The sequence below is a fragment of the Myotis brandtii genome, unplaced genomic scaffold, assembly GCF_000412655.1.
Source record: "Myotis brandtii unplaced genomic scaffold, ASM41265v1 scaffold565, whole genome shotgun sequence".
Taxonomy (NCBI): Eukaryota; Metazoa; Chordata; class Mammalia; order Chiroptera; family Vespertilionidae; genus Myotis; species Myotis brandtii.
In genome coordinates, this window is record NW_005370105.1 from 782,609 (window position 1) to 796,275 (window position 13,667).

The 13,667-nt window shown below is 40.9% G+C and overlaps 1 protein-coding gene across 1 annotated transcript in view; it reads left to right on the forward strand.

Moving 5' to 3' along the window:
• Positions 1-13,667, forward strand: part of COL11A1 (collagen, type XI, alpha 1) — a gene marked incomplete at its 5' end in the record, with an annotated part of 146,727 nt that overhangs the window by 24,557 nt on the left and 108,503 nt on the right. The window contains 2 exons of the mRNA XM_014549666.1: positions 823-985; positions 11,845-11,973. Coding sequence (XP_014405152.1) covers positions 823-985; positions 11,845-11,973 — 292 coding nt within the window. The remainder of the gene's footprint in view (positions 1-822; positions 986-11,844; positions 11,974-13,667) is intronic.

Genomic DNA, 13,667 nt, shown 5'->3' on the forward strand with positions numbered 1-13,667 from the left:
TTTCCGCCTCCTGCCAGCCCGGGAAGAAGGAGAGAGATTGTGTCTCCGTCTTGGCTCCTGCCCACCGGAGTGATCTATAACTGTCTTGAAATTAAAATGGAAAAATAAAACGAAAGCACTTGAAATAAACGTGAATAAAGACAGAGAAGCACATTGTGTTTTACAGTGAGGACGTCCCGGGCTCCAGGGGAGCTGGCATTCAGTTAGAGGACATACCCTTTCGCAGCCAGCCTCAGGGCCGCGAGAGAGGTAGTTGTTGGGAAGAAAGCATTTCCATACATGGAAACAATGACTTACCCCCTACCCCCACCCCCTATCTCTTATCAAAGACCCTCACTGGACACGGTGAGATGAGGTTTTTGTGGCCACGCACAGGGCAGCCCGGGATGGCACCCCCTTACCAGCAGGGATAGCAGGGATGCTGAGCAGCCCTCCTGCTGAGCATCCTGCCTGTGTCTGGGGCACTTAGCGCCATTCCTGGTAAACAGCGAGCCTCCATCTTGCACCATTTCAGCTCACTTTCCCAATTTCAAATGCACTGTATTTTTTAAAAATATATTTTTATTGATTTCAGAGGGGAAGGGAGAGAGAGAGAAACATCAGTGATGAGAGAGAATCATTGCTCAGTTGCCTCCTGCACGCCCCTTATTAGGAGTCGAGCTGGCAACCCGGGCATGTGCCCTTGACAGGAATCAAACCCAGGACCCTTCAGTCAGGAGGCTGAGGCTCTATCCACTGAGCCAGACCATATTTTAACGTGAACGATGGCTCAGCAACCAGGTCTGGGGCGCTTACGCAAGGATTATTGTCGGGCTTTTGCAGGTGGCATCGGGTCGCCATCAGCGTGGAGAAGAAAACTGTGACCATGATCGTTGACTGTAAGAAGAAAACGACCAAACCGCTGGGGAGAAGCGAGCGAGCGATCGTGGACACCAACGGGATCACGGTGTTCGGCACGAGGATTCTGGATGAAGAAGTGTTTGAGGTAAAGATGAATTGGACTTTATTTCCGGCTGGCTCTGGTTGAGGCAGGAGCACCGAGCTAATGGCAGGAACCACCAAGACGTGCCCAAAGTGAGGCTGGCCACTCGACAGGGTGACCTACTTTCGTCCCCTGCGGGTGCAGCGCTGATGTTTGCCATTGTTGGGTGAGAGAATGAGTGGACAATGGCGACCCGAGCGCCCGGGAAGCGTTGACAGAGATTGGGTGATGCGAACACAGGCAGCTATTCTCCGGGGAAGGGCCCATGGCTCCACTCCGAGTGGCTGCTATTCTTTCCTTTAGAGAAAAGGACATTTTCTTCACTTCCTTCTCTGGGAGATGAATTTAGAAAAATGAGCAAGTCGGATATTCTGCTTTTCTCGGGTCTTTGTGAAGGTTTCCAAGGCACAAGAGAGATGGCAAAGGGGACCTTTATGTTGTTCAAATACCTTTTTTAAATTGATGTGAAGGTCCTGGTAGAAAGCTTTCTTCCCATTATAATTCCCCAGTTAGAGCATCACATTCCTGCTGTTAACCCTGCAGGCCCTGCACCGGGTAGCTGGTGCTTTCTGTGTCATTTAGTCAATCGTGAGCCAAACACACAGACTGGGGCCTAGCCCCCTACGGGGTGCACCCTGAGACATCATTCGTTACTCTGATGGCTGTTGGTGCACAATCCCTAAGTCACTTACTTTTCAAAGTGGAACAGAGTGAATCTGTACAAGATATTACAGGTTAATAGACAAGTTTTACATGGAAGATATGCTGTGTTTTGTTGATGTGTGAATCTGTACATATCACATATATGTACATACACTTATGTACCCACACATACACACAGACAGTATGTATTTTTATAAAAAGAACAGTGTAACTTCAGAGTGTCAGTCTTGCATTCCTGTGCTTATATACCTCACCTGTGACATCTATAATAATAAAAGTGTAGTATGCTAATTAGACTGGACGTCCTTCCAGACAAAGCGAGGGCTGGAGGGAAGCCTGGGTCCTGGGTGCCAGAGAGAAGCTGGTGCCAGCAGCCAGGGGAAGTAAGGCCTACTCTTGTCGTAGAGGCATCGGGCCTCTAGTCTTCTCTCTATATAAAAGCCTAAGTGATCATTACAACCAGACGACTGGACAACCAGCCGGTAGCTATGACACACACTGACCACCAGGGGAAAGAAACTCAATGCAGGAGCTGCCCCCTGGTGGTCAGTGTGCTCCCACAGCCAACCTCCCACGGTCCCTCCCCCTGTCCGATCGGCCCTGATTGGCCCCAATCACTGGCCAGGCGGAGTGACCCACCTGTGCACAAATTTGTGCACCAGGCCTCTAGTAGTTTAATAATATTTGATATTGGTGATATTTTCAGATTATTTGTTTGGGATTCCATGTGTTTTGCATATTCTCCACTGGTATTTATCTAAGCCCTAGATTCTAAACACAATGTTTTAACACATATTATCATACTAAGTGAAATCATAGATCCAGGCAATATATAATCATATACTCTCACATCTTCCAGTATCATGCTTTGATTGCACACAAATACTACATATTGAATTATTAGAGGAATGGGTATTGTAAACAAATTAATTTAATTTCTAGTCTTGCAAAGTTAAAAAGATTTTAAAATTGATTTTAAAGAGAGAGGAGGGAGAGGTAGAGAGAAACATTGATCGGCTCCCTCCCCTAAGTGTACTGACAGGGTATCAAACCTTAAATCTAGGTATGTGCCCTGATTGGGAATCAAACCTGTGAACTTTGGGTGTACTGGGTGAAGCTCCAACTAACTGAGCCACCCAGCCAGGGCGCAAAGTTTTATTTTAAGTGTAAACTATTTGTGAACATCAGTTTTACAGGCTAAATTTAATTTTGTAACACACACACCTTTTTCAATCAGAATAAAGTTTTATGATTCCTTTTGTGAAATTAATTCAGCATACCTGAATATGGTATTAATATATCTTTTCCTAAAAATTTACTCAACTATATTTCAATTCTTTTGGTTTACATTATGGTTCCTATCTAGATTTCTGAGTCATGGCAACTGAATGTGTAGAAATTAAACTAAAACTGACAGGAGATAGCAATGGTACCATGTATGCATTGTTTTCGTGTTGGATCAAGAGTTGTAATGAAGAAGAAGATGTCAAAACACCAGCAATTCATTTTCACTTCTTTGGAAATAGTGTCATTTCAATTTAGATGCAAATTTGTTTAGTGCATATCATTTTGTCTATATACTACCCTGCATTTATGGAATGGTACTATTCTGGCAAAAACGCTAAAAATGGCCCTATTTGAATTGCAACCTGAAGACTTTTAGGAACAAAATATTTAACAGATAAGAAAAAAACGAAAAACATTTTGTAAAATAATGACAAATTAGTTTATATGAAAATGCCAAAATGAATATATAGACCCATAATTCAGATTCTATCATTTCAGTGTAGCAGAGGGAATATAAGAATTGATTCTGGAATGAGAAAAATCTGATTTTGAATCTCAGCATCTAGCTTAATCATGTTTCTCTGTGTAATTACTTTATGTATGTTTTAATTTTATCATTCTTCAGATGGGAATAGTAATGGAATCTCCCTCATACATACTTATTTTAAAAATGAGCTGATGTATATAAGGTGCTTAAAATACTGGTATGCGATACATATGGGCATATATAGTCTATGTTAATTTAATCATGCGTTGATATACAACGATTTTCTTGTTGGACATTCTATGGCTTTTGGCACATGCATTCACCAATGTAGTGTCTTATGAAGTAGTTTCATGCCCTAAAAATCTTCTGTGGTCTGCCTATCCATCCCTCCCTTACCCCTAAACTCCGGCAACCACTCATCTTTTTACTATCTCTGTAGTTTTGCCTTTTCCAAGATGTCACATAGTTGGCATCCTGCAGTTTTTAGTCTTCAGATTGATTTCTTTCACTGAGTCATATGCTTTTATGTCTCCTCCATGTGCTTCATGGCCCGATAGCTCCTTGCTCGCCGGTGCTGATTAATATCCCGCTGTCCGGCTGTAACACAGCTCATGAGGTCATCTACTGAAGAGCATCTTGGTTGCTCCCAAGTTTTGGGAGCTGTGAGATAAGCTGCTATAAACATCTGTGTGCAGATCCTGTAGGATTTTATTTTTTAAATTTGTTAAGGTGTGTTTTATGGCCCAGAATGTGGTCTTTCTTGGTGAATGTTCCATGTGAGATTGAAAAGAATGTGCGATTTGCTGTTGTTGGATGAAGTAGTCTATGTATTCAATTATATCCACTTGATTGATAGTGTTGTTGAGTTCAACATGTCCTTGCTAATTTTTTGCAGCTGAATCTGTCCATTTCTGGGAGTAGGTTGTTAAACTCTTCCACTATAATATTGGATTAATCAAATTTTTCCTGGGTTGTTTTAGTTTTTGCCTCACATAGTTTGATGCCTAGGGTTAGGCACATACACATTAAGGGTAGCTATTTTCTTGGACAGTTTTCTTCTTCATCATCATATAATGTCTCTGTTGAACCTGGATAACTTTCTGTGCTTTGAAGTCAACTCGAACTAAAATTAATACAGGTACTCCTACTTTCTTTGATTAGTGATAGCATGGTGTATCTTTCTCCATCCCTTTACTTTTAATCTATATGTCTTTCTATTTTAAGTAGGTTTTTTGTAGACATCATATACTTGGGCCTTGTTTTTTGATCCCCTCTGACAATCTCCCTGGGACTTGTTGTTTTGATCCATTCAGACAATATATATGTAGTTATTTCTAAGGGGATCTTATGGCTGGCATGTACAAATAGTCCTATGTATCTACATGACACATCTCAGACATGGCTTCTGACATGTCTCCCTTATGCTTTATTATATTCTTCACAGTGCTTAACACTCTTTAATTTTGCTTAGTTTATCTTTCCCCATCTGGAATCTAAGCTCCAAGAGGGCAGGGGCTTTGTGCTATATATACTCAGTGTTTAGAATAGTGCCTTAAGTTTATTATTGTCTAAATGAATGAATAAGCATACTTTTTAGCACTTATTAATTCAAAGGATATAGCTCTTCTGTGGCAAGAAAGGACACAAGAGGCCAGGTATGCTACCATTTTTCCAAGAGCTAGGAGTTGAAAACCTACTTAAAAAAATAACAGAAAATTTCCTTTCCCTGGTGAAGGAAATAGTCCTACAAATCCAGGAAGGGTAGAGAGTCCCAAACAAGATGAATCCAAAGAGACCCACACCAAGACACATCATAATTAAAATACAAAAGGATAAAGACAAAGAGTGAATCTTAAAAGCAGCAAGAGAAAAGCAGTTAGTTACCTACAAGGGACCTCCCATAAGACTATCAGCTGATTTCTCAACAGAAACTTTACAGGCCAGAAGGGACTGGCAAGAAATATTCAAAGTGATGAAAAGCAATGACCTACATCCAAGATTACTCTACCCAGCAAATCTATCATTTGGAATCGAAGGACAGATAAAGAACTTCCCAGACAAGAAAACGCTAAAGGAGTTCATCACCACCAAACCAGAATTCCATGAAATGTTAAAGGGTCTTCTCTAATAATAATAAGAAGAAAGATCAAAATATGAACAATGAAGTGGTACTAATACATATCTATCAACAGTTAAATCTAAAAAGCAAAATAAATGAAGAAAGCAGAACAGAAATAAGCTCATAGATACAGAGAATATTTTGACGGTTGCCAGATGGAAGGGAGTTGAAAAAAGTGAAGAGATTTAGAAGTACAGATTGGTAGTTACAGAATAGTCATGGGGATATAAAGTACAGCCTGGGGAATATGGTCAATAATATTCTAACAACTATGTGTGGTGTCAGATGGCTACGAGATTTATAGGCATGATCTCTTAGTAAGTTATATAATGTCTAATCCAGCCGTGGGCAAACTACGGCCCGTGGGCCGGATCCAGCCCGTTTGAAATGAATAAAACTAAAAAAAAAAAAAAGACCATACCCTTTTATGTAATGATGTTTACTTTGAATTTATATTAGTTCACACAAACACTCCATCCATGCTTTTGTTCCGGCCCTCCGGTCCAGTTTAAGAACCCATTGTGGCCCTCGAGTCAAAAAGTTTGCCCACCCCTGGAATCACTGGGTGTCCATCTGAAACTAATGTTGTAAGTCAACTGTAATTAAAAACTTAAAAATGGTTAAAAATAATGAACATTTAATTTGATTTATTATTTGGGGGGAAATAGAGCATTGCTGGTAATTATTTTTTAGTAAAAGTCCTTGACTAAAAGTAAATGTGCACTTTTGGTGGTCATGTTTTATTCAACTTTAGGCAGTTTCTGTGATACTTGGTAAATAGTTGTTGAATTAGTAACACAGGAACGCTACCCATTTTCTTACAATTGATTTCCCAAGCTGGTGTGGCTGAAATATAAGGACTGTGTGGGTAGCAGTTCTGTCTCTGATTACGTGGTTTCCCTCCTTCCGCGCAATCGATGATGCATTTTTCAGTTACACTAGAATTCTAAGCATGCTGGCAGCTTTCCTTTTCCACACAAAATTCTTGAGAGGAATCATTAACTGGATGGAATGTTGGGAGAGAAGAACTGCGATGAGAACGAACGCCCCGGCACATTCAGAAGTCTGGGCAGACAGGAAGCATCAGTTTCCAATTAATCTGCTGGCCGTGGGAGCTCCTCCTTGAGAAGCCTGTGCCATGTTGAAGATTTAATGTCGGTCGTGTTCCCGAACATACAAACAAAAACTCCTCCCAGGACCCATATACATTGAACAAAGCTCTGCTATCAAAGGGGAACCGAAGCCTTAGCCTCCAGCGGGCACCTTATGGAAATACTCTAGAATTTTGTTAGGCAATGGCTTTGACAGTGGCGCATGCTGGAAACTGCTTAGCTAACTGCACCTTTCTTTCTCGTTGATTATATATTTTTTCCTGATTGCCTTTCCTTATAGAATAATGACTTTAAGGCTCCTTAATCTCAATCTTTTGGAATTTATTTTTAGAGCGTCCACAAATGGATTGTCTAGCAGCATTTTTTTAAATATATTTTATTGATTTTTTACAGAGAGGAAGGGAGAGAGATAGAGAGTTAGAAACATCGATGAGAGAGAAACATCGACCAGCTGCCTCCTGCACATCTCCTACTGGGGATGTGCCCGCAACCCAGGTACATGCCCTTGACCGGAATCGAACCAGGGACCTTTCAGTCCGCAGGCCAACGCTCTATCCACTGAGCTAAACCGGTTTCGGCAAGCAGCATTTTTAAAATTTTACAGGGTCCATATACACATTGTCTAGAAATTTGCCTTTCAAAGGTGAATTGCCCTCAAATACTGAAATAATTATACCTAATATGTATATACACTTTACACTTTAAAAACTGCTTAAGTACATATTAATTTTTAAAGAAGCTATAGGAAATGCAAAACAAATAAATAAGAGTGTTCTTAATTTCAGGGGTGAAATCGAGGCTTGGAGTGGTGAATAAATTCATTGCCCGGGGACCCATTTATCGTGTGCCTGCTGCACACTGGCTTATTCTAGAAAGGGAAGAAGCTTAGAGAACGAAACAGGGCCTTGCTTTCTGAAGATGTATTTGAGTGAATTTTTATTTATTGGACAGTGGAGATGGGCTGAGTAAGAAGAGGATCCCAGACTAGAAACTGTTCCTTTGTGTTCTGGTAGAAACAGTGTCCTTTCCAGGCAAGTGACATAGACTGATTATTTGAATCCTTAAACTTAGGATATGCATGAAGGAAAGATGCCAGGCGCTATTTTAAGGCCTTCAAGTGCAGCAAGGTTGTTGAATAGCATCGTTTCCTAAACATTGTTTCATTATAACTTGGATGAGGCCCTGTGGGAACCTAACACTCGAGCCTTCAGCTGGCTTTCCAGTGCCAGTTCTTAGGAATCAGCTGCTGTGTTGTCAGTTCAGGGAATGCCCACGCTGGGAACTAACCAACCAGGCACTGGTGGTCTCACAGAAAGATGGGGTGTTGCATCTGACAATTCAGACACCTCACCTTGACCCATGGACAGTGACCTTCAAGCAGTAAACCAATCTTGTAGGACACCTTTTCAATAAAGGTGATTTCTTACACAGGCATAAAAAGCTGAGTTTTTATTAACTTGTGTATCTCCTAGAGTGTGATATAACTATGAGAAAATAGAAGTAGTGGAGCTTTATTGAGAGTTATTGTAGCCGGCTGGCATGGCTCAGTGGTTGAGCATCGACCTCTGAACCAGGAGGTCATGGTTCGATTCCTGGTCAGGGCACATGCCTGGGTTGTGGGCTCGGTTCCCAGTGTGGGGCGTGCAGGAGGCAGCTGATCCACGATTCTCTCTCATCATTGATGTTTCTCTCTCCCCCTCTCCCTTCCTCTCTTAAATCAACAAAAATGTATTTAAAAATAATAAAATAGTTATTGTAGATGTATATAAAACAAAAATGAAAACAAGCCAAACATTGTTAGAATGCATGCGTTCCATTTTAGTTTGGAAAGGAGGGTACGCTATCCTGTCACATATAACGGGTCTAATAAAAACGTGGCAGGAACCTTTTGCAATGCACATGACAGTCGGCAGAACCTGCTCAGCATAGGTAGGTTCCGTCAGGTTTTCTTACATGTGCTTTGCTCTAGACCAGTGATGGCGAACCTATGACACGCGTGTCAGAGGTGACACGCAAACTCATTTTTTTGGTTGATTTTTCTTTGTTAAATGGCATTTAAATATATAAAATAAATATCAAAAATATAAGTCTTTGTTTTACTATGGTTGCAAATATCAAAAAATTTCTATATGTGACACGGCACCAGAGTTAAGTTAGGGTTTTTCAAAATGCTGACACGCCGAGCTCGAAAGGTTCGCCATCACTGCTCTAGACCCATGTTCTCTGTAGGCAGACACTGTCGTGTAGACCTGGCTTCCACAGCTGCCCACGCAAGGTAATTGCATCAACTCAACTCGAAGCTTTGTAGGCCATTGGAGGAGAAGGTGGCTTTCACACCTGGTGTGCTCCAGATGCCAGTTTTACTGGGTAGCTTCACCTTTTTCCAGCTGTGGAATTTTCTATGACTAATGAAGCTAAATATTTACAGTTCCCTCCACCTGTCAGGATGCTTTTATTTATCTGCAGACTGTCTCACAGCCTGTCATATGATTAACAGAAAAGCACTGGGAGATGCCTTCTGGGAGATGGAGAAGAGCAGATTTTTAACTGCCTTTTCCAGCGACTTTTCAGTAGTGTGTCTTATGGTTGAAAATGGACCACCTGCAATAAGAATTTATGGTGGAAAGGTTGGCAGGATTCCATTTAATGAGGTCAGGTGCCTTGACTAAAATAGTAAGTACTTAGGAAACCGTAATTCTCTTCAAAAATACAGGATTTTAAAAGTACCACATGCGTATTTGAGGTTGGCAATGTTTTTTCTATCTCAGGGACATCTCCACTTGGTTCGTTATATTTTCTATAAGTATGGGATTATAGATTTCAGTCTTGGAGAGGGCCACAGATATGATCTCTCGGTGTGTTCTTTTTACAAACCATGAGTGAGGATGAGTGACTTGCATCATTCCAACTAGTTAATGGCACACTGGGAGAAAATTCCAGAATCAGGATTTCTAATTGAAACCCTTCATGAGACCAGTACTCAGTGAGGCCTCATTTTTTTTTTGTATACAGCCTAATGAATAATTCTGTATTCACATTTCTCTTGGTTATTTGTGATTATTTATAATAATTCAGTGATGGATCTCAGTGCTCTAAATTGATCAGTTGGTGTTGTCCACCTTAAAAATGAAATAACATGGTCTTTAGCTACCCAGATTGAATTTATTCAGAAATAGCAGAGGATTTGCAACTCCGGACAGCAAACTATGGGGAGACACAGGCAAGTAAGAGGAGACAAAGGGTCATTTCTTAGTACTCAGTGTTAAGAGTCTTTAACATCGTAATGTCTATACTTTCATCAGGCCTTAAATAACACCCGTTAGTAAGTGTAGAATGCAGAGAAAGCTGGAGTAATTTTGAAGTTATTCAGAATGACCTCAGGAGTTCTGGAAATCCAGTTCCTATTCTCAAATCTACAGGGCCTGGAATCTGAGTCATATGGATATTCACTCAGGATTTTTCTGGGCTTTAGTATAATTAATAGGGTCATGACCCATAGATTGATGTCAAACTAGTTTCCTGTTTAATTAGACCCATGTGGAAACAGATTGTTTCAAGAGCAGAATACAGTTGACCCTTGAACAATGCTGGGGTTAAGGGCACCAACCCTCTGTTCAGTCAAAAATCTGTGTATAATTTGACTCCCTCAAAACTTAGCTACTAATAGCTTACTATAGACAAGAAGCCTTACCAATAATATAAACATTCAATTAACACATATTTTGTATGTCAGGTGATTTATTTATATATATAAAAGACTAATATGATAAGTGTCACTCCTACCATCCAACCAGTCACTATGACATGCACTGACCACCAGGGGGCAGACACTCAACGCAGGAACTGCCGAGCTACAGTGACTTGGCAGCAAAGGTTCTCGGGTGACACACCCTGGAACCAGAAAGGAAGGAGCCCGATTCCTCGTGGGGCTACGCGGTTCCACCTTTGGCCATGGGTTATGTTGTTGCTGGGGCACTGTCGCCCCGAATCTGGTTTACTGCACACTTGCGTTTGCATTCCACACCCTGTACTACAGCAGCTTTGCAGAGTGCCCTCTCGCACTCTGGGAACCCTCAGGGGATGTCGGAGAGCCAGTTTTGTCCCGATCCCTGCAGGCCAGGCCCAGGGACCCCATCTGCTGGAGGAACCCCACAGACTCCCTCAGAGCCATGGCGCTACCAGCGCCACTCCAGGTGCGGCTGGCGGGGGAGGGACTGCGGGAGGTTAGCTCCAGGGCGTGTCCAGCCCTTCTCACCCAGTCTCACCCTGCTGGCCACCTTCTAATTAATTTCCTTTCAATGTGCACGAATCCGTGCACCAGGTCACTACTATACTATATTCTTACAATAAACTAAGTGAAAGAAAAGCAAATGTTACTGAAAAAATCATAAGGTTCATCTGAGAGTTTTTTAAATTTGTCACAAATCTTCAAAAATGTTCTAACATATTTCTTGAACAAAAAAATCCACATACAAGTGGACCCACGCAGCTCAAACCTGTGTTGTTCAAGCGTCAACTGGAGTGGAAAAGGTGTGAATTTCCCTTTCAATCCTGTCAGACTGTTTTTAACAATGAGCAGTAAGTGATTTTCCTTCTTCAGATCTTCAGAAATACACCACACGTGATCTTGAGTGAGTCTTGCTGTAGACCAGTGGTTCCCAACCTTTTTTTGGCCGTGCCGAACCTAAGCATCTTTAAAATCCTGATGCCTCCCCGCCCCCCATGACATATAATTCTTATTATTCAAAAACTGAATGCCTATTCATGTGGAGGAAGCCTAAAAGGCCATGAACTTGGTCTAAACAAGCTTCCGAAGAACATGGCATCCATGAAAGGAAAAAAAAAAAAAAGAACGAAAGGAGAATTGAAGTACTGAGGAAGAAATCACTAAGAAATGGTTAAAAAATAATGATAATATGAAGTGATATGAAAAAATAGCAAATAAACTTTCAAAACCTAATAGAGAACTGAAATGCATAAATATGTCACAATATATATATCTACTGTATATGAGGCCCCTAGAACCATAAGAAATGCAAAAAATTCACTGTGAATAACTCATTCTCGGATTGCCCCCCTTAAAAATCACTTTGCCCCCCTCCCCCCGCATGTGCCCCACGTGGGAACCACTGCCCTAGACCTACAGTGTGTATATTTGAATATGCTGACCACATCCTTGTTTGCTTCTGGGCAGGGGGACATCCAACAGCTGCTGATCATCAGTGACCCCAAAGCCGCCTACGACTACTGTGAGCATTACAGCCCCGACTGCGATTCCTCGGTGCCCAAGGCCGCGCAGGCGCAGGAGCCGCAGATCGATGAGGTGAGGACCAGGAGGTGGGCCAGGGTGTCTCCCGTCAGTGGCAGAGACGCGGTCCTGCAGTTTGGAGGCTGGTCTCTATGTATCCCATTTCCGTTAAAGCACACTTTTTTCAATAGCGCTCGCTATCTGGGAAGAACTGACTCGAAATGGCTTCTGGTGTTTTTTTCCTCTTATTAAAGTATTTTGTAACTTAAGTTTCTTACAAATAGACATACCTCCCTTGTATGCGGTGTATATAAGCATATTGCATGTTTGCGGGGGGGCAAGAAAAAGATAATCTCTAAAAGCCCTATTTTGCCCTTAGCACTGCAGTCATGAACTCTGCTTCCAGATCAGGGTGAAAGAGCTTGGGTCTCCCCACTTCCCAGGCCTTGAGGAATGTCTGCAGAGGAGACAGGGGCACTAGAGCCACCTTAAAGTTTGTAGGATGTGAGGGAGTTTCTACTTCTGGTAGGCTCTGCTACATTGATGTATGTTTTCTTTTTCTTGCACAAAATTTGATGTCAATCACCATGAAATGAAAAGCAGTATGAACTGATGGTGGTCATTAAACTATTCATGTACTTTTATTCATGTTAGGTCACGTTATTTGAAATTCAGGTGTAAAACCATTCCCCCAAGCGATTTTTTCCCCCAAGAAAATTCATCACAATGAAATCTGACTCTGTTCTCATTCAGACCAAAAATACACGGATCTAAGTTAGAATAGTCAGAGCAATTCTGTCAGCCTTGACTGTCCCAAAGAACAAGAAATACAGTCAGCGTGCCCTTTCTCCAGACCTTCCAGGAATATTGGTTGATGTGGATTTTCTGGAAATCAAAAAGTTAGCAACCTGGAAGTTAGCCTTCGGCCGGTCTCAAAACTATGTATTTAGATTCTTTTCACAAATTGAAAGTATTAAATTTTAGAAGAGATGGTGGAAGTTGAAAAACATTAAAACTGTCCTTGTGCTTGAAAGTAGCTCAAATAGCATTTCTCTTACCTTCCAAATACACGATTACTAGGTGTCACCTTTTGAGTTTTACTATTTAGAACAGGCTAAGACTCTTATCTTTCAGTTTTAAATAGTTATTTTGAATATTACCTTTGAAATGCTGGAAATATGTATTTTTTATGTATTTTTTACATTACTTTTTAAGGTCTGATAGTGATTTATGGTGCAATGATCTTTTCCATGACTTCGTATTAATTTTTTTTCAAAACAGGAGAAAGTCTTAAGAAGCTGAATCCCAAGAGGATCGGTAAACTAGCCCTCAGTTTTAGTGCTTTCATACCTTGCAGATGATGCAGTAATCCCGTATTAAAATGCTTGACAGTTAGTATACGTGTTCAAGAGTGATGAAGTTTACTTTGTTCCTGTTTTAAGAAATATAAGGCTTATATATTTTTAGCAACAGATATGGCGCTGATTTTTTTTAAAGAATAAAGGTATGCGTTCTTAATATGTCACCTTGAGGTGACATTCCCATTTTTTAATGCTATTAGCCAGGTAGCTGAGTTCTTTTGAATCAAAATAAGACTTTTTATCCCTTTTTTATCTTAAGTTCATTTAAAAGTAAACTTGCCTTCATTTAAAATGGTAAACTTTTTTGTATTTTAATGGTCTATACATATATTAACATTCTCAGATGTCAAATTTGTGTGTGTGTGTGTGTGTGTGTATGTATGTGTATATATATATATATATATATAT